Source organism: Artemia franciscana, chromosome 4, assembly GCF_032884065.1.
Source record: "Artemia franciscana chromosome 4, ASM3288406v1, whole genome shotgun sequence".
Lineage (NCBI taxonomy): Eukaryota > Metazoa > Arthropoda > Branchiopoda > Anostraca > Artemiidae > Artemia > Artemia franciscana.
The window spans coordinates 53,275,011-53,299,291 of NC_088866.1; the positions used below are offsets into that span (position 1 = coordinate 53,275,011).

Sequence of the window (24,281 nt, forward strand, 5' to 3'; positions counted from 1 at the left end):
TATTTTGATAACATTGTTCTCTGTTTGTTATCTATGCGCATAAGTGAAGCTTTAAACCAAAATGACAATAGGGTATTGCCTACGATAGAAAATTATGATTCTTCAAATCAACATAATTTTTTAAAACAATACTATCAATTACCATTATACCGGTGTTGTGCAAGCAGCCATGCCTACCAAACAGGGGTTCTTAGGTTCATTCCCACACCGCGCAAGGGAGAAGTTGCTTTATTTGTCGGCTAATCAAATTTTTCTCTAAGGTAATTTGTCTTTTCTTTATATTATATTGTAGCCTTCTCATCATTTTTTGAGGAAAATAAAGAAAATAAATAATTTTTTTTTAATTTCTTTTAGTAACAGTGAGATTGTTTTAAAGCTTAAAGTGAAGGATCCTGTAGTTTGTATAAAGAAAAAATAAAATATTTGAAGACAAGGCGAAAATTATCCTTTTAGGCCACAATTTATTTCCGTTTTTTAGTAACAGTTCTGGCTCTTGATGATTTATAGGCTAAATTATTTAGCAACTGTTTTTGTATCTTTTTTTTCTCTTTTTAAGTGTTTGATTAATATTTGATATTTTTTGATTGTAAGCGTTATCATTTGTCTTTTCTTTATATTATATTGTAGCCTACTCCTCATTTTTTGAGGGAAATAAAGAAAATAAATAAATAATAAACAATAGGAGTTGGTCACGCCATTTTAATAATTGAGTTTTTTCCATCAGATTTTCCCTCATTACATATTTTTCTATCATTATGTAATATTACAACAGATTCATTATATCAGAGAACAACAAACCGTTATATCAGAAGACAACGCTCTAGGGTTGGGCAGTATAAAGGTTCAATGTGGGATATTGGTTTTCTTCTCTGAGACACTTTATATGGAAGGGGTGATAGTACAAACTGCAGAGGGGGCTTATTCAATCGAAAGTTCTACTGCACTTTGTAGCCATATGGCAACATCTCCATAAAAATTGTAGTACCAGTCCTTTATTGTGGGATTTTTGAGCTTTATGAGATTTTTGAGTTCAAATCGGTCATAAGACCTACATTAGGACCATCAATTTTCGTTCGCTCGTTAACTGGTTAATTACTAGACGTTATTGAGCGAATTTAACTGGAATCGTGACAGAAGACAACTTCCGTCAATTCGCCACAGGACATAACCAGTGCACAAAACGCAAAGATGCGTAGTTTATAATATGGTTGGGTAAAGAACTTTTTGCAAAAGGTCAAGAATATAGAAGAATGAGCAGATTTTGATCTATAGAAGGGTTTTAAATTGAAGAACTGGACTGTGAAAATCTTACAGAAAAGATAGCTTGCAACAAAGATGAGGTGAAAATGAAAAGAAAATACAATGTGTGTCATTATACGGAAGCTACGCTTGCCTTTAAAGTGAAGAAGGAGAAAAAATGTTATTTTTTTTAACAGTTTTTAAATAAAGAAGAAGATTTTAAAGTATGTGACGAACATGAGAAATATTTTGCAATTAATATTCTGAATTTAATTTTGTTGAAACTTTATGTGTTTTAAAATGTAAATTTCTTATTAACTTTTTCGGAGCAGGTGAATTGATGCAACCATTTCTTGAGTAGAAAACCCTTAAGTTTACTTTTTTCCTCCAATTAACAGAGAAGGTAGGAAATCACGCAATAATTGCAAAATGGACTAATCGAACCAAACTACAATAAGAAAGACCATATCCCACAGCTTCTAAAGCTATTCCTGGAAAGTCTAGTAACAAATGGAAATACAATTCTCTAAAATGGTTTTGCCAAGTGCTTATTGCATTCCAAAGTCATCCGGGGCCACCCAATTCTTACCCAAAATCCTATGCAACAGGTTGCGGACAACGTCAGTGACAATTTGATGGATATTCTGCAAGCACAGAGACTTGGCTAATCTGTGAGGAATGCACTGGGGATGTAGAAGGCTCAAGTTTTGAGTCTGACGTATCAGGATGCGAGAGTGATTCTGAAATGGCAGTTGATGAGTCAGCAAGTGCCAACCGTTCTACCCGGTTAAGTCTGACAGAGTCAGGTCGGGTTAAAATTATAAACCAACCTACGAGAATGGACGTTGGTTCATTGTGAAGTTCTTCATGGGTTGTATTTTCAAGTATTTCGTGGTGTTAGATGCTGTTTCTTCTGATGGCTTGCTTAACATGATAAGCCAGCTTAAAACGATGAAGGATCATTCCATTTTTCCAACGTGAAAGAGCATTCATCTATCCGGACCAGGTAGTATATCTGCAGTTCAAACATCTCCAGCTCCTGGTTAAAAATTTTTTAGCTTTCGAAGTGCAACGCCTTTAGAGGTATCTTTAAATTTCATTTTAGGATTGGTAGGCTATAGCTCTTATAATATGTAAACTAGCAGATTTATGCAGTTATCATTCGACCCAAAATGATGTTTTCCCCAAAAGCCAAAAATTTTGTTATTTTTTTCAGTTTTAAACCTAAATGGTTTGAAGAATCGGATCAATTAATCATATTTTGTATGACTTGCATAGATTTAAAACAATCCTCACAAATAAATCTACATCTGTTGGTGTAGGAGCAATTTTACTGTTGTTTACTTTTAAATTCTTATCTGGAGAAAAAGAAAATCAAAAAAATTTCCTTCTAGAGTCTGTAAGAAATCAGAAATCTTTTCTAACAATCTCCCTGGCCGAAAACTTTTTCTGTTTAGCAAGAAAACTTATTTTGGAATTTTTTTATAGTTACTGTTCCTTGACCTTGAAACTACTTTTCTAGTACATGACGTCCCGCTCCCCCTGCTCCTTCCTCTAAATGACACTGCTGAAAGTAAATGAGCTTTCTTTTTTAGGCAACTGAGGAATTCAGTGGTAACTATTTTCCACGAAGAAGCATCAAACGAAGATTTAAAATTGGATACTTCTGAAGTAAACACTGGTAACACAATGACAGAAGTTTCAGTTTCAATATTAGTCGAAGAACTAGCAACCACTACAACACCTCCTACCACTCAAGCTGAGAAACCTTTTACGACTCGACCTACTGAGACTACATTGACTACTTCCAAAGGGATTTTGGAAAATTCTTCATCAACAACACGACCTCCTAGGAAATTTCCATTCAAGAAACCAGGTGGTAAGAAAGAAATGTCTTTCAGGACCTAAAAAAAGTGGACATAGAAAATCTGACATACATACGAGAAATTTGGGAACGCAAATGTTAAATTTAGAATAGCTAATTTTTGTCTCTCTCGGCTTCTAGAATTAAGTTGTTATCTACAGAAAACATTCGTATTTATGATATCATAGCTCTTCCTTTCCAAAAAAAAAAAAAAAAACATAAGTGGCGCACCCAGTATAACGAATAAGCTTGGGATTTTAGAACATTAATGAGACAGGGCTCGATGAAGATAAATGACGAATTCCGAATATATATATATATATATATATATATATATATATATATATATATATATATATATACATATTTATATATATATATATATATATATACTAGCTGTTAGGGTGGCGCTTCGCGCCACACCAACACCTAGTTGGTGGGGCGCTTCGCGCCCCCCAAGCCCCCCTGCGCGCGTAAGTCGTTACGCGCCATATTAGTTACGCGCCATTGTAGTTGTGTCCCTGTGTCCCACCTGTGAATAGAGATAGATATAAATATATGTTTTTAACTACGTAAAACATGCGAATATACAACATTCTTCGCTGTCCCATTGTCTGTGCATATAAATAGATTGTCAGGTTTACTGACTCTTGAACATGCAACATATAATTGTCCATGGGAAAAACAATCCGTATTCAGATCTATACCTCATTATTCTAATGATGTGTCCCTGTGTCCCGGTCGTCATTTATATTCCCTGTGTCCCGGTCGTCATTTGTGTCCCGGTGTCCCAGTTTGTAATTTCTCATTGAGTGTCCCGGTCGTCATTTATATTCCCTGTGTCTCGGTGTCCCGGTCGTCATTTGTGTCCCAGTGTCCCGGTCTGTAATTTCTATTCTAACAATCCCTGTGTCCCGGTCGTCATTTATATATCCCGCCTGTGCCCCCGGCGTCCCCGTTGTAGTTGTGTCCCTGTGTCCCGGTCGTCATTTATATTCCCTGTGTCCCGGTCGTGATTTGTGTCCGGGTGTCCCAGTCTGTAATTTCTCTTTGAGGTTCCCGGTCGTCACTTATATTCCCTCTGTCTCGGTCGTCATTGGTGTCCCGGTCTGTAATTTCTCTTTGAGTGTTTTTTCTTTTTAGTTTTTTTTTAGTTTTTTACCTTTTTTCTTTTTTCAGTTTTCTTTTTCTTCTTTATTTTTCAGCGTCACTATGAAGTACATATCGACGAACCTTTGTTTTTTTAACTTAAATCTGGTAGGCATTGATGACCTTATCCAAGTCAAAATCCCAAACCCAATCATCATCGCTATCATTTTCAGTTTTGATATGTTTTGACTCTCGCTGTCCAGGTGGATTTTCATCTAACTGCGCGGTTTTGCGTTCTTTAGCCGCAAGCCTGTTTTCTTGCTGTTCTTGTGATTCCTCGGAACGCTTTCTTTTCTTACTTTCTCTATCAGCAGCAAGTTTTTTGGCATAAACTCTTTGAGCAGCTTCCTCGGCTGTTGCCATTGTAGGTTCTTCAGTCATTTTACAATTAAACATTTTTCCGTGAACAAATGTCTTAAATACCGTTAATGACGTCACCGTCAAAGCAAAAATGACGACAACTAATTTCATGACGTCAGCCGACACAGAAACATGACGTCACCTGATCCACAGACAGACAGACAACTTATTTATATATATATAGATATATATATATATATATATATATATATATATATATATATATATATATATATATATATATATGTACTTGGAACATGGCAGGCTTCTATATTTGGAGTCTTATTGTCGCTTGTCTTCTAACTGCAGACAATTTGAGCCTTTACTTGATGTCCTGACGTCACCACAGGCTCAATACAGCCACTCCGGGAAAAATACGAATTCTTTCTTAAGCTTTTGACCTATTTAGATAGTTCTTGTGGCCAGAAATATCAATTTACCAATTTTAAGCTAAAAAAAACTATCTAGCCAATTTCGAGGCCAGGCCCAGGCCGGGCTACGTGACACGCTTGTATATATTGATTCTCATTGTCACTTGTCTAGTAACCACAGACAATTTGAGCCTATTCTATATATCATGGCGTGACCATTGGTTCAATTTAACCGCCATGGGAAAAATAAGATTCGTCCTTTAAGTTGTGACCTTTTTGATGGTTTTGCCGGCCAGAAATATCAATATGCCAGTTAAAAAAAAAAGAATAAATTAATAAAAAAATTAGCTGGTTTCGAAGCCAGGCCCCCGGCCCTTGGCATGTAGTAGGCTTGTATATATTGATTGTCGTTGCAAGTAACAGCCTCCAAATGAGTTGTTGGTTGTTTGCTACCCTTTGCTTTAAAAAATAGAGGGTTCTCCAGGCAACTCATAGAATGTTGATGGTTCCCAATAACTTTTAATCAACAGTTGGGTAGTTTATGGAATCTTTATAGGCGTGCAATAGGTTTTGTACCACATTTTGCTGCCACCGAAGATTGTGATGTGTGAACCAAAAAATGGTAACATTTTTAACTAATGATACCTAGATTTTACCGAATTCTGGGACAATCATTGGTCAAAACTGCTATAGCTTTATTTTGTAACACAATAAGCGGGCATAAATGGCTAGTGAACGTCGACGACCAGACTGTAATACAGTACAACAACAAATTTGGATAAATAAGAGAAAAATATAACATTCCAATAGACTTTTTTGGGAAAATTTTTTAGCTTCCACAGAGTTCCAACATTTTTTTTTTGGAAAGTAGGCCTCACGAAAACACATATTCCAAAAGGCATAATATAATTAGTCCCACTAAAACAGATGTCATAGTGGTCTAAATAAGATAGGGCATATTAAAATATATTTCAAAACAGGCTCAATAAAATAGGTCCCATTAAATAGAGCCCATAGTAGTCAAATAAATGGGTCCCATTATGACAGACGTCACAGCAGCTTCAATAAAATAGGTCCAGTTAAAATATACCTCGCAGTAACTCCAATAAGATAAGACCCATTAAAATAGATCTTACAATAGTCTAAATAAAATAGGGCCCATTGAAGTAGATGTCACCACTAGTCTCAGTAAAGTTAGTCCCAATAAAATGAATCTCATCTTTGTTGTAGTGATGTAAATAAAATAGATAGAAGATCCATTGAAATGGATCTTCTAACTAACTTCAATAAAATAGATCCCTTTAACATAGATATCAATACTAGTCCAAATAAAATTGGTCCAAGTAAAATAAATCTCATAGAGATGTAAATAAAATAAGGTCCATTAAAACGGATTTTCAAGGTAGTCTAAGTTTAAAAAAAGTCCCTTAAAAATATGTCCTATTAAAATAAATATTATTTTAGACGTTCACTACATTAGAATACTTGTAAGATAATAATTGTTTTTAATATTATTCTATTGTAGATTCAGATTACCTGAGGACTTTTTAAAACACTTCGTATTATTGCTATTGATATTTAATTAATTATAACAAGTAGTAAAGGGGCACGGGTTTGATCCCAGGTGTAGTCAGTTATTTGTCTTAGGAGGGGGGTCAGTGGTGTAACTCTGTAAGCTCAGTCAGAGCCGACTCAGCTCTAAATGGGAACATGAACAATTCTGGGGAAGGTAAGCAGGAACGGTGTGCGAAAGCACAGGATGGTTGGCCCCCGAACCACTATTGCACTTCCTGACTGATGGGCCATGAAATGGAGATCAACACCGCCGGTTTGGACCTTAAGGGTCTAGTGCTGTCTTACCTTTTTTAATTATAACAAGTACTGAATTTATTTTACAGTGTTGTCTTCAAATTCTCTGCATTCCGTTTCATCAAAAGCCAAGTCTCCTAAAAAGATTTTCTTATTGGATACCAAACCCCTGAAAACCGAAGAACTTTTTGGAGATAATCTGGTAAGCATAATTCGTTTTCAAGGTAAGGCATGCAATATAAAAGCTCGTATCAGGCACTGATATAAAACTCAACAGCATCAACATCCTGTACGGGTCGCTCTTTAATACTCAATCCTCCCCGTGATAACAGTGCAAAACCTGCATTCCCTGGAACGATCACTCCTCACTCCACCTTACCCACTTTATGAGGACTTTCTCCATACCAGTGCTTCATACCTTTTACATCAAAACAACGACTTGAGCAACTAAATTCAATTATTATTGTGGCAATTTAATTTAATCAATTGTTTAGTTATAAATTAGTGCAACTATTATTATGTTACAAAGTTGGAATTTATAAAGGAAAGCAACAAACTCATAAATGACTTTTAGGCTGTTTTGATGTAAAAAAAAAACGTGAGTCTTAGCTATTCTATTTGTTTTATCTCCCTTTTCTTTACCCTCCACACTAATTATTTTACCTAGTTTTTGAAAGATTTTTATACAGTTAAGTTAACTAGTTTTTAAAAGAACTAAGGTTTATTTTTTGCAATTTATTCTTAATTTTTGCAATTTAGTCTTCCAAATATTCATTGTCAAATTTATTATCGTTCCCTGAGCCCTCAAAAGCTCTAAAAAAGAACTGAATTTCCAAATGGGTCCTTGGAAATTTCCAAGGGTTCTTTTTTTATTAAAAAAAAGTGCTTGGAACAGTTTTCCATAATCTTTCCTTCTAAAAATAAGCTAAGTTAGAAAAAAAAAATGCAGCAACAAAACCTCGCAGTGAACAATTTTCCTGAAAAGAAACTCCCATCCAGATTCTACCTCCTCGGGCCGTTTCCAAGCCTGTTTCTACCTTGTCTGTCACTCGCTGCTGTACCTAGATATGAAAAACACTTTATTCCCTACATTATGGAAACAAAGATAAAAATTTCCCGCTTCTTTTTTCCTTTTTATTATTTAGTGCATACGAGGCTTTTTTATTTATTCGGTCGTTTTTTCCTTTTTTTTAAGGTCCTTTTCATATTTTTTAGCATTTATATTTTTGTTTCATTGAGTTTGACTTGCTTTATTTTTAACGTGTTATAACCAATCTCAGTTCAAATAATGCCTAACCAATGGATTTTTATTCTCACAGTCACAGTTTCAATTTTGCATTCTTTTGCCAGTCTTTATTTTTCACTGCTTTTTATGCTTCTTTTTTGTCCTGTTTTATTTTTTTGCCCAGAAATAAAATTCGGCCCTTCTTTTTGATTTTCGGCCCTTCTTTGCCAGTCTTCTGGTTTTTATTGGTTTTTATGCTTTTTGTTTGTTATATTTTTATTTATTGACCCCGAAGTTATAATTTGGCTCTTAGGGGCTTGCAAAAGCATTTCTTTAAATAATAACTTGAATTTTATAATACGTATCTCAAGAGGTTGGTCGGATCATCTGTACAATCATGGTTACTCCAGTATGGACAACCTAGCAAAGGACAAACCACGGCCCATGGTAACCAACAATTTAAAAACATGTTTAAAAAATTAAAGGGTAGGATGGTTTTACATTCCAATTTAATACTATGCTATACTATAAGCTACCACAGTCGAGTAGATGGTACAATGGATTTGCAAACCTGTGTTCATTGGGATGCGAATTTAAATCCTGGTGGTTCCGGTACCCGAATCCTAGCGTGGGATGTGGGTTCATTGGTGCGACCCTGCAAGCTCAGCCGCTTGTGTTATGGAGGCAATAGGCCTTCATCTTGATATTTCCGGGGTTAGTGTGACTAAAGTACCCCTCTTTTTATTAAGTGTTTACGGAATGGACTTTTCAGTCTAAAACTTACTAAAAGAATGTTTTGCGTTGCAATATTTTTTTTCTAATACTGTTTCTAAAATGAGATGGAACTAGACAACTTTCGAGACCTGATTTTCAAAAATTATATTAAATTTACGGCAATAGCATCACTTTAAATCCTACATAATTTCCAAAAAAAATCCTTTTTAAATTAGTCGTAAAGCTATTACACTTATTGTAAAAACTTCAATGTTCACCATCTATAAGATATGAGACGTTAACCCTTTCGTGGAATGAGCGTATTTTAGTGCGTTCAAACATACCAAGATTACTTATCCGACAGTCCCGATTACTTATCCTAAACGTTCCATGAGACTCAAAGGACGTCACAGGTTAGGAGTATTGCTACTTGAACAGATTGGAATGAAAGAGGGTTCTGCGTAGCTTTGTTGGCGGCTTCGTGCTCAGGCGGCTTCGTGCTGGAGTGAGTTGCTAGTAGAAGTAGCAGCAATCTTTATATAATTGATCTCAATCAGGGTCATCGATGCAAAAAAAAGTATTTTCAGGTTGTTCAAGGTCTGGGGCTGTAGTTTTCGATATAGGGGTCTTCGGCAATGACAATTGCAATGGCGCACTTTTCACTTCGATCTGATGCCATTTTCGAGGACTTCAGGCTATCTTTCGAATTTCACGTGAATTTGTTTCATTTCTAAATTTCACTATTTATGCCAATCGAAATAGTAGCTACCATTCCTGAATTAGCTAATATGGCAATTTTTTTCGCTACACATTTTTTTTCTACTTTAGAGCATTTTGCATTTTCGGTTACTATTGTTTTTTGCTTGGTAGCCCCTATTGAACCGACCATGATTTAGGGGGTTATTGGCCTTGGTGATGAAAAATGTTAACCACAATGCAAAAAATAAGGAAAAAAGAAGCTATGTTGGAAATAGAAATATATAAATGAAATAGTATAGGCTCTTTGAGTTTTCTAACTCAATAAGACACTTTCAATGACAGGCTCTCCTAAGTATGATAGACTGTAGGAATTTATTCATTAGTGTGTTGTTCATTAATCCAAGGTTTTAAAACTCTTAACCAGCCAGATTATCATAGGCTTCAGGAAAAGTCTTCAAATCTAGGCTTCAATTCTGCAGCCGAAAACGAATGCATTGTTTATTATTTTCGGGCCATGAGAACAGATTAAAAAGGACAAAATTTATATGATAGCGAACAAAGACTTTATAGAGCGAAAAAAAAATCACCATCCCAGCCCTATTTGCTTGCCAATCCCTCTTTAGCTAAAATTCTGTTCATTAGTGTCTCTAGGTTGACCTTTATGCCTGGGTGTGCGTCTGAGCAGACCTATGGGTTTGAGGAGCTCCGCTTATATTCAAAAATTCAGTTTTAGGCAGAAATTATTAATCAACTTCAAGTTATAAATGAGTTTTAGAATCCAGAAAAGTTGGCGTTAAAAATTCAATAATGTTTCTAATAAAGTAACTTATTTTATCGTATATTTATTACGCACGTTTGAAATTAACATTTAACAATACATTAGGCCATCATTGTATCACCTAAGAATTTACCAGGTCAGGCATCTAAGTATAAGACCAGGCATGTTTAGGCATGGAAGCTGTACGTGCATATGAAGACCATAATACCATAAAATACCATAGCCTCAAAATAAAACCATAATAAAAAATCAAAATCTTACTTTGATAAACAAAAAAATGTTTATATGAAAAATAGCAGCAGAGATACATACCAAATCTAAAAAGAAAATAGCCAAACTAAAGGAAAAAACTAGAAAAACAAGAGCTAAGAGCTCATATGGCACTTGTGATGAGGTCGGAAGAGCCGAGAGCTCATATGGTACGAGGTCGGAAGAGCCAAGAGCTCATTTGGACGAGGTCGGAAGAGCCAAGAGCCAAGAGCTCATTTGGCACTTGTGAGAAGGTCAGAACCTAAAGTTAAACTTTATAGCACAAGATCCTTCTAAATATCAAATTTCATTAAGATCTGGTCACCCTTTCGTAAGTTACAAATACCTCAATTTTCAAAATTACCTCCCCCCTCCCAATTCCACCAAAGAGAGCAGATCCGGTCCAGTTATGTCAGTCACGTATCTTAGACAGGTTTCTATTCTTCCCATCCAGTTTCATCCTGATCTCACCGCTTTAAGTATTTTCTAAGATTTCCGGTCCCCCCAACTGCCCCCCCCCCCAATTACGTTTGATCCGGTTGAGATTTAAAATAAGATATCAGAGTTACGAGGTCCTTCTAAATATGAAGTTTCATGAAGATCCGATCACTCCTTCGTAAGTTAAAAATACGTTATTTTTCTTATTTTTCAGAATTACCCCCCCCCCCCCCGCAATTGAGCGGATCCGTTCCAATTATGTAAATTACGTATGCAAGACTTTTGCTTATTTTTCCAACCAAGTTTCATCCCAATCCTTCCAATCTAAGGGTTTCCCATCATTTTAGGTCTCCCCACCCCAAACTTCCCCCAATGTCACCAGATCCGGTCAGGATTTAAAATAAGAGCTTTGAGCCACGATATCCTTCTAAAAATCAAATTTCATGGAGATCCAATCACCCATTCGTAAGTTAAAAATACCTCATTTTTTCTAATTTTTCAGAATTAACCCCCCCCCCCCAACTACCCAAAAGAGAGCGGATCCGTTCCGTTTATGTCAATCATCTATCTAGGACTTGTGTTTATTTTTCCCACCATGTTTCATCCCGATCCCTCCACTCTAAGTGTTTTCCAAGTTTTAGGTTTCCCCCTCCCAACTCCCCGCCCCCATCACCAGATCCGGTCGGGATTTAAAATAAGAGCTCTAAGACACGATATCCTTCTAAACATCAAATTTCATTGAGATCCGATCACCCGTTCGTAAGTTGAAAATACCTCATTTTTCTAATTTTTAAGACTTACTCCCCCCCTCCCAACTACCCCAAAGAGAGCAAATAAGTTCCGATTATGTCAATCATGTATCTGGGACTTGCGCTTATTTTTCCCATCAAGTTTCATCCCGATCCCTCTACTCTACGTGTTTTCCAAGATTTTAGGTTTCCCCCCTCCAACTCCCCCCAATGTCATCAGACCCAGTCGGGATTTAAAATAAGAGCTCTGAGACACAATATCATTCCAAACATCAAATTTCATTAAGATCCAATCACCCGCTCATAAGTTAAAAATACTTCATTTTTTCTATTTTTCCGAATTAACCGGCCCCTACTCCCCCCCCCCAGATGGTCAAATCGGGAAAACGACTATTTCTAATTTAATCTGGTCCGGTCCCTGATACGCTTGCCAAATTTCATCGTCCTAGCTTACCTGGAAGTGCCTAAAGTAGCAGAACCGGGACTTTAGGTTTTCCCCCTCCAACTCCCCCCAATGTCATCAGATCCGGTCGGGATTAAAAATAAGAGCTCTTAGACACAATATCATTCCAAACATCAAATTTCATTAAGATCCAAATACCCGCTGATAAGTTAAAAATACTTCATTTTTTCTATTTTTTGCGAATTAACCGGGCCCCCACTCCCCCCCAGATGGTCAAATCGGGAAAACGACTATTTCTAATTTAATCTGGTCCGGTCCCTGATACGCTTGCCAAATTTCATCGTCCTAGCTTACCTGGAAGTGCCTAAAGTAGCAAAACCGGGACAGACAGACCGACAGACCGACAGACCGACAGAATTGGCGACTGCTATATGTCACTTGGTTAATACCAAGTGCCATAAAAATTGAATGTGATTGCCGCTAGCAAAAACGCGAAAAGGGAGAAGGAATAAAAAAGAAAGAATAAACGGAGATTTTACTTCTATTATCTATAAAAATGATCGTATCGTATCCCGAGCTATTATCTTTAAGATATTTTTGTCACGGCTGTGTCAATATCACAGATTTTTCGATTTTTTTTCCAAATGTTATTGGGGAAGAAAAACTTAAAAGACTAGTTTGTAAATCAGTGTTACCAAAATATCAAATGTAAAGGTTAGAAACAAGTTTTTTAATTAGAGCAGTAATAAAAAAAAAAAAGATTGTTTGGGGAAGGACTACGCGTTTAGATTTTTAATGATGAAAAGTTTTATTTTGTGTTATACCCATGTGGCGTCATTCCACAATTCCACTGGCTGTTTCTTTTGCTTTCTGCCTCATTTGCATTTTGCTTATTTGCTTATTTTTCCTCATTTGCTTTTTGCTTATTTGCTTATTTCCTTAATTGCTTTTTGCTTATTTGCATTATTCATTTGCTTCTTACTTATTTGAAACTTAAAATGAAAGATGAAAATTTTTTTTAGCGTTTTTCTTTATCATAATTTAAGGTATTTTAATGTTTTTATGTCATAATCACATATCTTATGTCTGTCATTTTGACTGCTCATGTTTTTAAGGAAGAAGACAACATAAACGGTCGGCCCCCCTCATTTCGAAATAGCGCTTTAAACAAATTTTTGGCAAAGAAGAAAAGACAAAGAGCTGAATCAACTACCGAGTATGACCCACTCGCAAATTTTATTAAGAAATACACAGTTACAACTACTGTCGCAACTGAAAAACCGGAAGAAACTATAGAAGAAGGTGATTATGAAGAAAGGTATTGATTTCTCTGGATTTTCTCCGCGCTTTTTTTTTCTATTGTAATGGTCCGTTCCGATACGTGGGAAAACCGATGAGAAGAACCAATCGGTACGAGGAGAGAAGTATTCAAACGATAGGTACAAAATTTCTCTTGAAATCACAGATAACGTGTACTTGTACGTACCAAGTCGCTAAGCGAAGTTTATTTCTGGCCAAGTCGTCAAGGGCTGAAAACTTTGTTGTGACCACGATAGGCCAGGATTGCACAAAGCCTCCATTCATACTGGATGTCTCAGGGACTTTCTACTGTATGGTTTTAAGCCAGCTTTAGCGTTTGGTGTTGAGAAGATGTGTTGGTCCCTGTCCTGCACTGGTATTGTATCAGATTAACGACGCTTCTTAACTACTAAGGTCCTCTGCGTCGGCCCTGCAGTGCATTTCTGCAGCATGATTCGATCTCTGGGTCCCGTATTACCAAGCTAAGGTCAAACCCACTGCGCCACCACAGGACGTCCTGCACTGGTATTCGGGGCCATTGCTTTTCCTGAGCCCAAAAAAATCTCAATGATTTAAAGAATACCAAAATTGGAACTTGTAATTTTATGACGTTAAAAAATAAATTTCGTATTGACATTTTGACTGACGATTTCAAACGATTTTAACTGAACTTATAAGAAGTTCCAGAAACTCATATCCCCGGGGTAGGAAGCATGAAATTAGGTGACATAGAATTTATTTACTCAGGCAGGCAGGATGTTTGAATGGTGTTTTGGCGTTTTTGAATGAGACCTTTAGACGGATGGCGTTTGAATGAGCCTTCTTGCGATGTTGTAGGATTTTTGGGTGGATACGATTACCCGTGGGGAAAAAACAAATAAACACGCCTCCGTGATCTTTCTTCCGGCAAAAAATAAAGAATTCCATATTTGCAGATAGGAGCTTGAAACCTCTACAGTAGGGTTCCCTGATACGCTGAATCTGATGGTGTGATTTTCACTAAGCGTGTATCGCTCCTTACATATAGTTCGGTACCACGAACTGTTTGATTTTGGCCGTGTTCCTATTTTTAACCGGGACAAGTCTGGATTGATAATCCCTCTCAATCTATTAACATGCCAGTACAATATTTTACTATTATACCTCCTAGCTAAATCTTCCAGATCCTTGGCAATTTTATCCATGACATCTGGGATGTTTTTCCCGAAATTCTCATCGTTGAGTCTGCCAACATCATAAATTCCCGAGAGGTGTCTACCCTTTCGAAACTTCAGGTTTAAATTAACCCTAGACCCTACTAGATGGTGATCTCTACTTTTAACATCAATAACAGCACTCCTATATGCCCTGGTATCTTGAATTGATCCTGCCAGTCTTTGATTTTCAACAACTGTCTTACCATGGCATGAAATCCATGTTAACTTATGGGCCATTTTATAACCTCACAATGTATTGGCTATAGCTAAATTATTAAACCTACAAAATTGCAGCAGTCTCTAGCCATTACTGTTTTCTCTTCCAATATCAAATGTACATAGGCTATGATACCACCTATCCCTATTTCTACCAACCATGGCGTTAAAATCTCCTGTCTATTTCCTCCTGTAACTGTAAGTAAAATTCATCTGAGTCACAAGTATCTCCGTCAGTCGGTTCTACTGGGGCATGTACTATTATGACTGACACCCCAACTTTTTAGCCATAAAGTGAGCGATTACTATTCGAGTATTAATACCTTCCCAGCCTAAGGAAGACTTAGAACCTTCCTTATTCATCATAAGCCATACTCCCTGTCTGTCTATCCCATCCTGCCTGCCTGAGTAAATAAATTCTGTCACCTAATTTCATGCTTCCTACCTCGGGGATATGAGTTTCTGGAACTTCTAATAAGTCCAGTTCAAATCGTTTGAAATCGTTAGTCAAAATGTCAATACGATAGTTTTTTTAACCTCTTAACACTATAAGTTCCGATTTTGATATTCTTTAAGTCATTGAGATTGTTCTGGGCTTAGGAAAAGCAATGGTCCTGGATACCAGTGCAGGACAGAGACCAAAACATCTTCTCAACACCTAACGCTAAAGCTGGGTAGAACTAGACAACAGGAAGTCCCTGGGACCTCCAGTATGAACGGAGGTTTTATGCAATCCTGGCCTATCGTGGTCACGTCACAGTTTTCAGCCCTTAACGACTTGGCAAGAAATAAACTTGGCTTAGAGACTTGGTGCGTACAAGAGACTGTGTTGTAAGAGAAGTTGTTTGTGTGTGTCTGTTGACTGACGTCATGTTTGTGTGTCGACTCTAGTCATGTTTGTCGACTGACGTCATTATAAGGATTGAGCTGTATGTCGTCATGAAGTTGATTGTCGACTGACGTCATGTTTGTCAACTGATGAAATTACAGACCGGGACACCAGGACACAAATGACGACCGGGACACAGGGAATATAAATGACGACCGGGACACAGGGACACAACTACAACGGGGACGCCGGGGGCACAGGGGGGATATATAAATGACGACCGGGACACAGGGAATGTTCGAAGAGAAATTACAGACCGGGACACAAATGACGACTGAGACACCGGGACACAGGGAATATAAATGACGACCGCGACACTCAAAGAGAAATTATAGACTGGGACACCAGGACACAAATGACGAACGGGACACAGGGAATATAAATGACGACCGGGGCACAGGGACACAACTACAACGGGAACGCCGGGGGGCACAGGGGGATATAGAAATGACGACGGCGACACAGGGAATGTTCGATTAGCAAACACCATCAACAAAGCTCAAGGGCAATCATTAGAATAATGAGGTATAGACCTGAATACGGATTGTTTTTCCCATGGACAATTATGTGTTGCATGTTCAAGAGTCGGTAAACCTGACAATCTATTTATATGCACAGACAATGGGACAGCGAAGAATGTTGTATATTCGCAAGTTTTACGTAGTTAAAAACATATATATATATATATATATATATATATATATATATATATATATATATATATATATATATATATATATATATATATATATATATATATATATACTAGCTGTTGGGGTGGCGCTTCGCGCCACCCCAACACCTAGTTGGTGGGGGCTCTTCGCGCCCCCCCCAAGCCCCCCCGCGCGCGTAAGTCGTTACGCGCCATATTAGTTACGCGCCATTGTAGTTGTGTCCCTATGTCCCACCTGTGAATATATATATATATATATATATATACATATATATATATATATATATATATATATATATATATATATATATATATATATATATATATATATATATATATATATATATATATATATATATATATATATATATATATATATATATATATATATATATATATATATATATATATATATATATATATATATATATATATATATATATACTAGCTGTTGGGGTGGCGCTTCGCGCCACCCCAACACCTAGTTGGTGGGGGCGCTTCGCGCCCCCCCCCAAGCCCCCCCGCGCGCGTAAGTCGTTACGCGCCATAATAGTTACGCGCCATTGTAGTTGTGTCCCTATGTCCCACCTGTGAATATAGATAGATATATATATATGGTTTTAACTACGTAAAACTTGCGAATATACAACATTCTTTGCTGTCCCATTGTCTTTGCATATAAATAGATTGTCAGGTTTACCGACTCTTGAACATGCAACATATAATGGTCCATGGGAAAACAATCTGTATTCAGATCTATACCTCATGATTCTAATGATTGCCCTTGAGCTTTGTTGATGGTGATTGCTAATCGACCATTCCCTGTCCCGGTGTCCCGGTCGTCATTTACATCCCCCTGTTTCCCCCGGTGTCCCCGTTGTAGTTGTGTCCCTGTGTCCCGGTCGTCATTTATATTCCCTGTGTCCCGGGTCCCGGTCGTCATTTGTATCCCGGTGTCCCGGTCTGTATATACATTCGTTTTTTAGTTTTGTTTTTCTCCTTTATTTTTTTCCTTTTTTTTTCTTTTATAGCTTATTTAGATTTTTAGATTTTTTAGTTTTTTTATTAGTTTTTAGTTTTTTTTTCTTTTTAGTTTTTTTGTCCCGGTCGTCATTTATATCCCCCTGTTTCCCCCGGTGTCCCCGTTGTAGTTGTGTCCCTGTGTCCCGGTCGTCATTTATATTCCCTGTGTCCCGGTCGTCATTTGTATCCCGGTGTACCGGAGTTGTGTCCCTGTGTCCCGGTCGTCATTTATATTCCCTGTGTCCCGGGTCCTGGTCGTCATTTGTATCCCGGTGTCCCGGTCTGTATATACATTCGTTTTTTAGTTTTGTTTTTCTCCTTTATTTTTTTCCTTTTTTTTTCTTTTCTAGCTTATTTAGATTTTTAGATTTTTTAGTTTTTTTATTAGTTTTTAGTTTTTTTTTCTTTTTAGTTTTTTTGTCCTGGTCGTCATTTATATCCCCCTGTTTCCCCCGGGTCGTCATTTATACTCCCTGTGTCCCGGTGCTTTGTTGATTGCTAATCGAACATTCCTTTTGTCCTGGTCGCTTTCTCTTTGAGTGTCGTCATTTATTTTTTTCTTTTTTAGTTCTTTTAGTTTTTACCTTTTTTAGTTTTTTTTAGTTTTTAGTTTTTTTAGTTTTTTACCTTTTTTTAGTTTTTTTAGTTTTTTTTAGTTTTTTAGCTTTTTTATTTTTTTTATTAGTTTTTAGTTTTTTTGTAGTTTTTGCCTTTTTTTTAGTTTTTTTAGTTTTTTAGCTTTTTTATTAGTTTTTAGTTTTTTTTGTAGTTTTTGCCTTTTTTTAGTTTTTTTAGTTTTTTAGCTTTTTTATTTTTTTTATTAGTTTTTAGTTTTTTTTGTAGTTTTTGCCTTTTTTTTCTCTTTGAGTGTCGTCATATATTAGTTTTTTCCTTTTTTTTTTAGTTTTTTATTGGTTTTTACCTTTATTTTAGCTTATTTTTCAGTTTTTTCCTTTTTTTTAGTTTTTTTTATTTTTTATTTTTTTTAGTTTTTTACCTTTTTTTAGTTTTTTTAGTTTTTTAGCTTTTTTACTTTTTTTATTAGTTTTTAGTTTTTTTTGTAGTTTTTGCCTTTTTTTAGTTTTTTCAGTTTTTTTTTTAGTTTTTTATTGGTTTTTACCTTTATAGTTTTTTTAGTTTTTTAGCTTTTTTATTTTTTTTATTAGTTTTTAGTTTTTTTTGTAGTTTTTGCCTTTTTTTAGTTTTTTCAGTTTTGACGTCACCTGATCCAGTTTTTTCAGGTGACGTCACCTGACACATCCATCCATCCATCCACAGACAACTTATTTTTATATATATAGATATATATATATATATATATATATATATATATATATATATGTTTTTAACTACGTAAAACTTGCGAATATACAACATTCTTTGCTGTCCCATCGTCTGTGCATATAAATAGATTGTCAGGTTTACCGACTCTTGAACATGCAACGCATAATGGTCCATGGGAAAACAATCCGTATTCAGATCTATACCTCATGATTCTATTGATTGCCCTTGAGCTTTGTTGATGGTGATTGCTAATCGACCATTTCCTTTGTTGCCGTCGTCATTTATATATCCCCCTGTGCCCCCCGGCGTCCCCGTTGTAGTTGTGTCCCTGTGTCCGGGTCGTCATTTATATTCCCTGTGTCCCCGTCGTCATTTGTGTCCCGGTGTCCCAGTCTGTGATTTCTATTTGAGTGTCCCGGGCGTCATTTATATTCGTCAGGATATTGTAGGGCATCGTAGCATCGATGAGTTTAAGCAATTCTTGTCAACTGATTGTTTCGCCTATAAAGAATATTATCTCGAGGTAAGAACTGATCACCTACCACAACGATTGCCACTTTGTTGATAGTTGCGTATCAGGAGGCATCAATTCGATTGCTGTTTTTAAGCAGAAGCACTAAATTATTATTTTTGTGAAAAAGATGATATATATAAATATATATATATATTTTCTTTTTAGTTTTTTTGTAGTTTTTACCTTTTTTAGTTTTTTTCTTCTTTTGTATTAATGCTAAAGCCAAGGTTCAAACCTGGAGCCTCTCGGACCTAGAACCTGAAACATAACGCTTTACCAACTCAGCTACTTCCGCGTGAATACATTCGTTTTGAGCAGCTTCCTCGGGTGTTGCCATTGTAGGTTCTTCAGTCATTTTACAATTAGAAATTTCTCTTTCAACGGTCTTCTTACAATTAAAAATTTGTCTTTGAACGATATTCTTAAATACCTGTGTCCTGGTCGTCATTTATATTGCCTGTGTCCCGGTCGTCATTTGTGTCCCGGTATCCCAGTCTGTAATTTCTCCTTGAGTGTCCCGGTCGTTATTTATATTCCCTCTGTCCCGGTCGTCATTTGTGTCCCGGTCTGTAATTTCTCTTTGAGTGTTTTTTCTTTTTAGTATTTTTTAGTTTTTTACATTTTTTCTTTTTTCAGTTTTCTTTTTCTTCTTTATTTTTCAGCTTCACTATGAAATACATATCGCCGAACCTTTGTTTTTTTTAACTAAAATCTGGTAGGCATTGATGACCTTATCCAAGTCAAGATCCCAAACCCAATCATCATCGCTATCATTTTCAGTTTTGATATGTTTTGACTCTCGCTGTCCAGGTGGATCTTCATCTAACTGCGCGGTTTTGCGTTCTTTAGCCTCAAGCCTGTTTCCTTGCTGTTCTTTTGATTCCTCGGCACGCTTTCTTTTCTGACTTTCTCTATCAGCAGCAAGTTCTTTGGCATAGACTCTTTGAGCATCTTCATCGGCTTTTGCCATTGTAAGTTCATCAGTCATTTTAAACTTAAACATTAATAGATTTCTACGTGAACATATATGTCTTAAATATCTTTAATGACGTCACCGTCATAGCAAAAATGACGACAACTAACTTCATGACGCCAGTCGACACAGAAACATGACGTCACCTGATCCACAGACAGACAACTTATTTTTATATATATAGATAGATATAATTCTAAAATTGTCAGGTAATTTTCTATTTTGAAATAAAAACTAAAAATTATTGCTCAGACAACATAAATATTTTTGATATTTACATAATAGCTTTAGTGGTTCTGGACTGAAAACTAAATATGCTAATCAAATTGGGAATTGCAATCTTTTAGGTTGAAAAGGCAGATCCATTGGAATCATGAGAATGCGTGGAATAAGAAAAGCCTCACCCTCAAAAGGCCCTGTCAAGATTGTTGCCTCTATTACGTTATAACAGACATAACACGTCATTTGTGTCCCGGTGTCCCGGTCTGTAGTTTCGTTAGTCGACAAACATGACGTCAGACGACAAACAACTTCATGACGACATACAGCTCAATCCTTATAATGACGTCAGTCGAAAAACATGACGTCAGTCGACACAGAAACATGACGTCAGTCGACAGACAGACAAACAACTTATTTTTATATATATAGATACATAAAACGAAAATGAAGATCAAACACACACTCAGTTAGAAGAACAGCAGTGGCATGTCAAAAATGAAAATTAAGAGCAAAGAAACACTTGGTTAGAAGACATGCGACACCGACCATGTGATTAAGTAAAAATTCAAATGAAAAGCAAGGACACGTGCGGTTAGAACACATACGACACTAAACATGCGAGCGAGTCAATGAATATCTGCCAGGACAGCGAGAATCAAATGTGTCAAAATTGATAGTGATAGCGGTCATGATTTGGTTTGGGATTTTGGCATACATAAGCTCAGCAATGCCTATCATACCCTTGTTGTAAAAACAAAGGTTTGGCGATATGTATCTCATAATGACAAAAGACAAGCTGAGGTAAAACGAATAGAACAAATTGTTTTATATATATAGAGTTTTAAAGGTAATTACTTGGCTAAAAAAAAGAAAAAAAAGAAGAAAAGAGCTGTCTTCTTAATCCAGCAATTGAGATAAATGAGCACTTTAACGAGATGTCGCAAAGCTGGCTCTTTCCTGGTTAATTTTTGTTTTTTTTAATCTTTAAAATCACAAGTTTAAAAAATTTTCTGAACAATTTTGGAATGGTGGGATGTACTAAAACATTATTTTCTTTTTAAAGTCGTAAAGCCGGCTCTTTTCCCAGTTAATTAATGATTATTTAAGCTTTAAAATCAGTCTTTTTGTTTTAAAACACCTGAAACACCCCTATTTCAGGAATTTTCTTTAGTCTCAATAGAACCTAGTGCCAAAATATCTTAACAATATTTGCAGCCAAGTCCTTCGATCAAAAGTTAGATCAGTTAGCTCAATATTTGATTAAACAGACTAATAAAGATAGCGTCTTTTCCAGTGAAGCTTTAATTTCGGCTATTTCAACTGAAGAGGCTACTCCACGAAATACAGAAGGAGGTAAAAGATTTGGGCTTATTGGAAGGAGGCCATCCCTATTTCAGTTGAGAAGGAACAGACCGGCTGAATCTAGGTTTGTTCTTTTCTTTTAGCTGATTTGTAAAAAATGTCCAATACTTTACGCTAAACCTACAGAGAAAACGTTGCTAGGACAACCAATATTCGTTGATTACTTCCATTAGGTACGTTAATGTCCCACTGGGCTCTAAAGTTAATCACTTTTTGCACGCATGAATAGTTTTTCAATTAAAGAATGTATCGTCTTTTATGGCCGTTGCCGTTGTTCGGACAAATTTTCAAAGAAACTTCATAATTGTCGGATGAAAATTAAATTTATTCCGATCTATTAATTGCTTAATAAAGCTACTAAAGTTGCTGGGATCAGCTACTGAAACTGAGAAAGGCTAGCTTTCTAGGGCGAAAATCCGCCGTTATAGTTTATACTACTTTTCAATACAAGTCTATATAATGCATTTTGAATTCTGATGTCCTAGCTAAGTATTCTTAGAGATGCTTTATACAATGGTACCAATTCACGAAGATGTCAGGGTGGAGGGGGATAATTTGTTTTGAATAATCTAGGTGGGGGATTTTTTTCAACGGAAATACCAAAAAAAAAGGTAATTTTCAAAACTTAGGGGGATCAAATAAGTGCATTGAAATTAAATATCCCCCACCCCATCGGCTTTTTAAAGAATATTTTGCCTTTAGCAAACCAGTGGTGAGATTTTTTTTTATTGCTATCCTTAAGTCATGCCCCAGATAAAAAGGTAAAACAAAATCTTTCATTCGGGTTTTGAAATCCGAAGTTGAAGTATTCGTAGGAAATTGGGTGTATTTGAGCCATATATAATTTCTCGAAAGAAAGTACTTATTTTTTTTTTTAAAATAGAACGTCTTTTATACTTCTTGTATTTAAAATGGATTAAAATAAAAAATATAATCCCTCTTTAGACAGCTTTCTAAACCTTGGTTTTAACTTGATAATTTGCCTTTAATGCAGGGAAGGGTGTATCAAAATAAGCTTTTATCTAATATCTTGGATTGCTTTAGTAGTACATTTTGACTGAAAAGTATCATAAGTACTGATTTACTCTGTAGCTCATTTGCTATTAAAAAAAAATTAATGCGTGTAGGCCATATTTTATTATTCCAAAGCAAATTATAAGTTGTCAAGAATAAACTTTTTCTGATATATTTTCTTTTTAGAAATTAACCTGATTTCAAAGTGAGATTAGACTGGGAATCTCCTTTTTGATGTGTTATTCTACAGTTTGAGTTCCTTGTGACAGATGCAATTTTGGGAAAATCCTACTGCTATAACTTGCACCAAAAAAGACAAGATACTTATTTCATTGGATTTGCTAGATTTAGATGTATAAATTATTTTAGCCAGAGTTATGATGTAGCTCAAACTTTTTCTTTGAAATGATGTACAGCTGCTTACAGAATAGCAAAATTGTCTTTTTTTTGTATATTTTTTATCCTTTTTCAATATATCCTTTAATAAAAAAAAATCAAAATGGTCAAAATTTTCTTTTTTGCATTTTTCATCCCTTTTCAATCTATCTCTTAACAAAAAATTCCAATTAAGGATTAATAATTAGGCTCAAACTCAAACAAATTTATTGTCAAACGCCTTATATTGTCATGCTCACACGGTCATTAGAAAATTCATAATACTGAATTTCAGCTACCAAATAATAGGACAAATGTAGTCTTCAAGACATTAAAACTGTATGACTGCAAAAAAAATATGATTTCAAAAATTTGAACATGAAACATAAAGCCTTAATGGCCACCCTAATTGCCACACATAAGCCTTAAGGCCACGATGATTGACTTATATGAGTACTACTTATCCTTGAAGAACGCTTAGAGACTTCATTGATGTGCGTTCTGTCAGACCTTATGTCAGGCAAAGGAATTGCGGTAGTTTGAACAATGAAAATATTCTTCGGTACGAAAAATCTGTACTCACCCATCGATAGCTAACTTCAGGAGACGAGTGCTAACCATGAGTTTTGTGTGGCTTAGCCATCTGAGTTGTATTCTTTTTTGTATTCAGTATTGTGTATTTGACTTGCAAATTACGGAGGATCTTGGAGTTGGAGTCTGTTGTCGTAGATGGTATCACTTTTATGTCATAGGGAACTAGTTTTGAAGGTAGGTTATCAGCACTCAGCGTCCAGAATACATAGACATAGATTGTAATAATGGGGAAGTAGACGAGTCTCTTGCCGAGTGTTGTAACACATACTTGTTCGTACAGAGGCCCTTAATCTGGAATTATTAAATAATAAGTGTGTTTGCTACATTTTTTCCTCCTTAATGCATCTGTGGGGTTGACGTCTTTGGGACAAGTTGGAATTGTGTGATTTTTTTTTTTTTATTGCGCAAGCCACTTCGTTCCTGCTTGGTTTATGGTGGTAAGTTAGCGGTGGATGGCTCATTGACACTTTCCTTGTTAGTGTGTGCTATTTGTTTGTCCGTTGTTTTTCGTTATTTAGTTTTAATTTGTGCCTATTTGTTTTTCCTTTTTTCCTCCTGCATTGCATTCCTGGCCGTATATATGAATAAACATATATCAAT

General features: G+C 36.0%; 1 protein-coding gene across 2 annotated transcripts in view; it reads left to right on the forward strand.

The window, feature by feature from the left end:
* Positions 1 to 24,281, forward strand: part of LOC136026586 (uncharacterized) — a 91,697-nt gene that overhangs the window by 24,579 nt on the left and 42,837 nt on the right. For both annotated transcript variants that reach the window (XM_065703294.1, XM_065703293.1), the window contains exons 3-6: positions 2,835 to 3,118; positions 6,882 to 6,994; positions 13,163 to 13,365; positions 21,631 to 21,762. In XM_065703294.1, the coding sequence (XP_065559366.1) occupies positions 2,835 to 3,118; positions 6,882 to 6,994; positions 13,163 to 13,365; positions 21,631 to 21,762 (732 nt within the window). The remainder of the gene's footprint in view (positions 1 to 2,834; positions 3,119 to 6,881; positions 6,995 to 13,162; positions 13,366 to 21,630; positions 21,763 to 24,281) is intronic.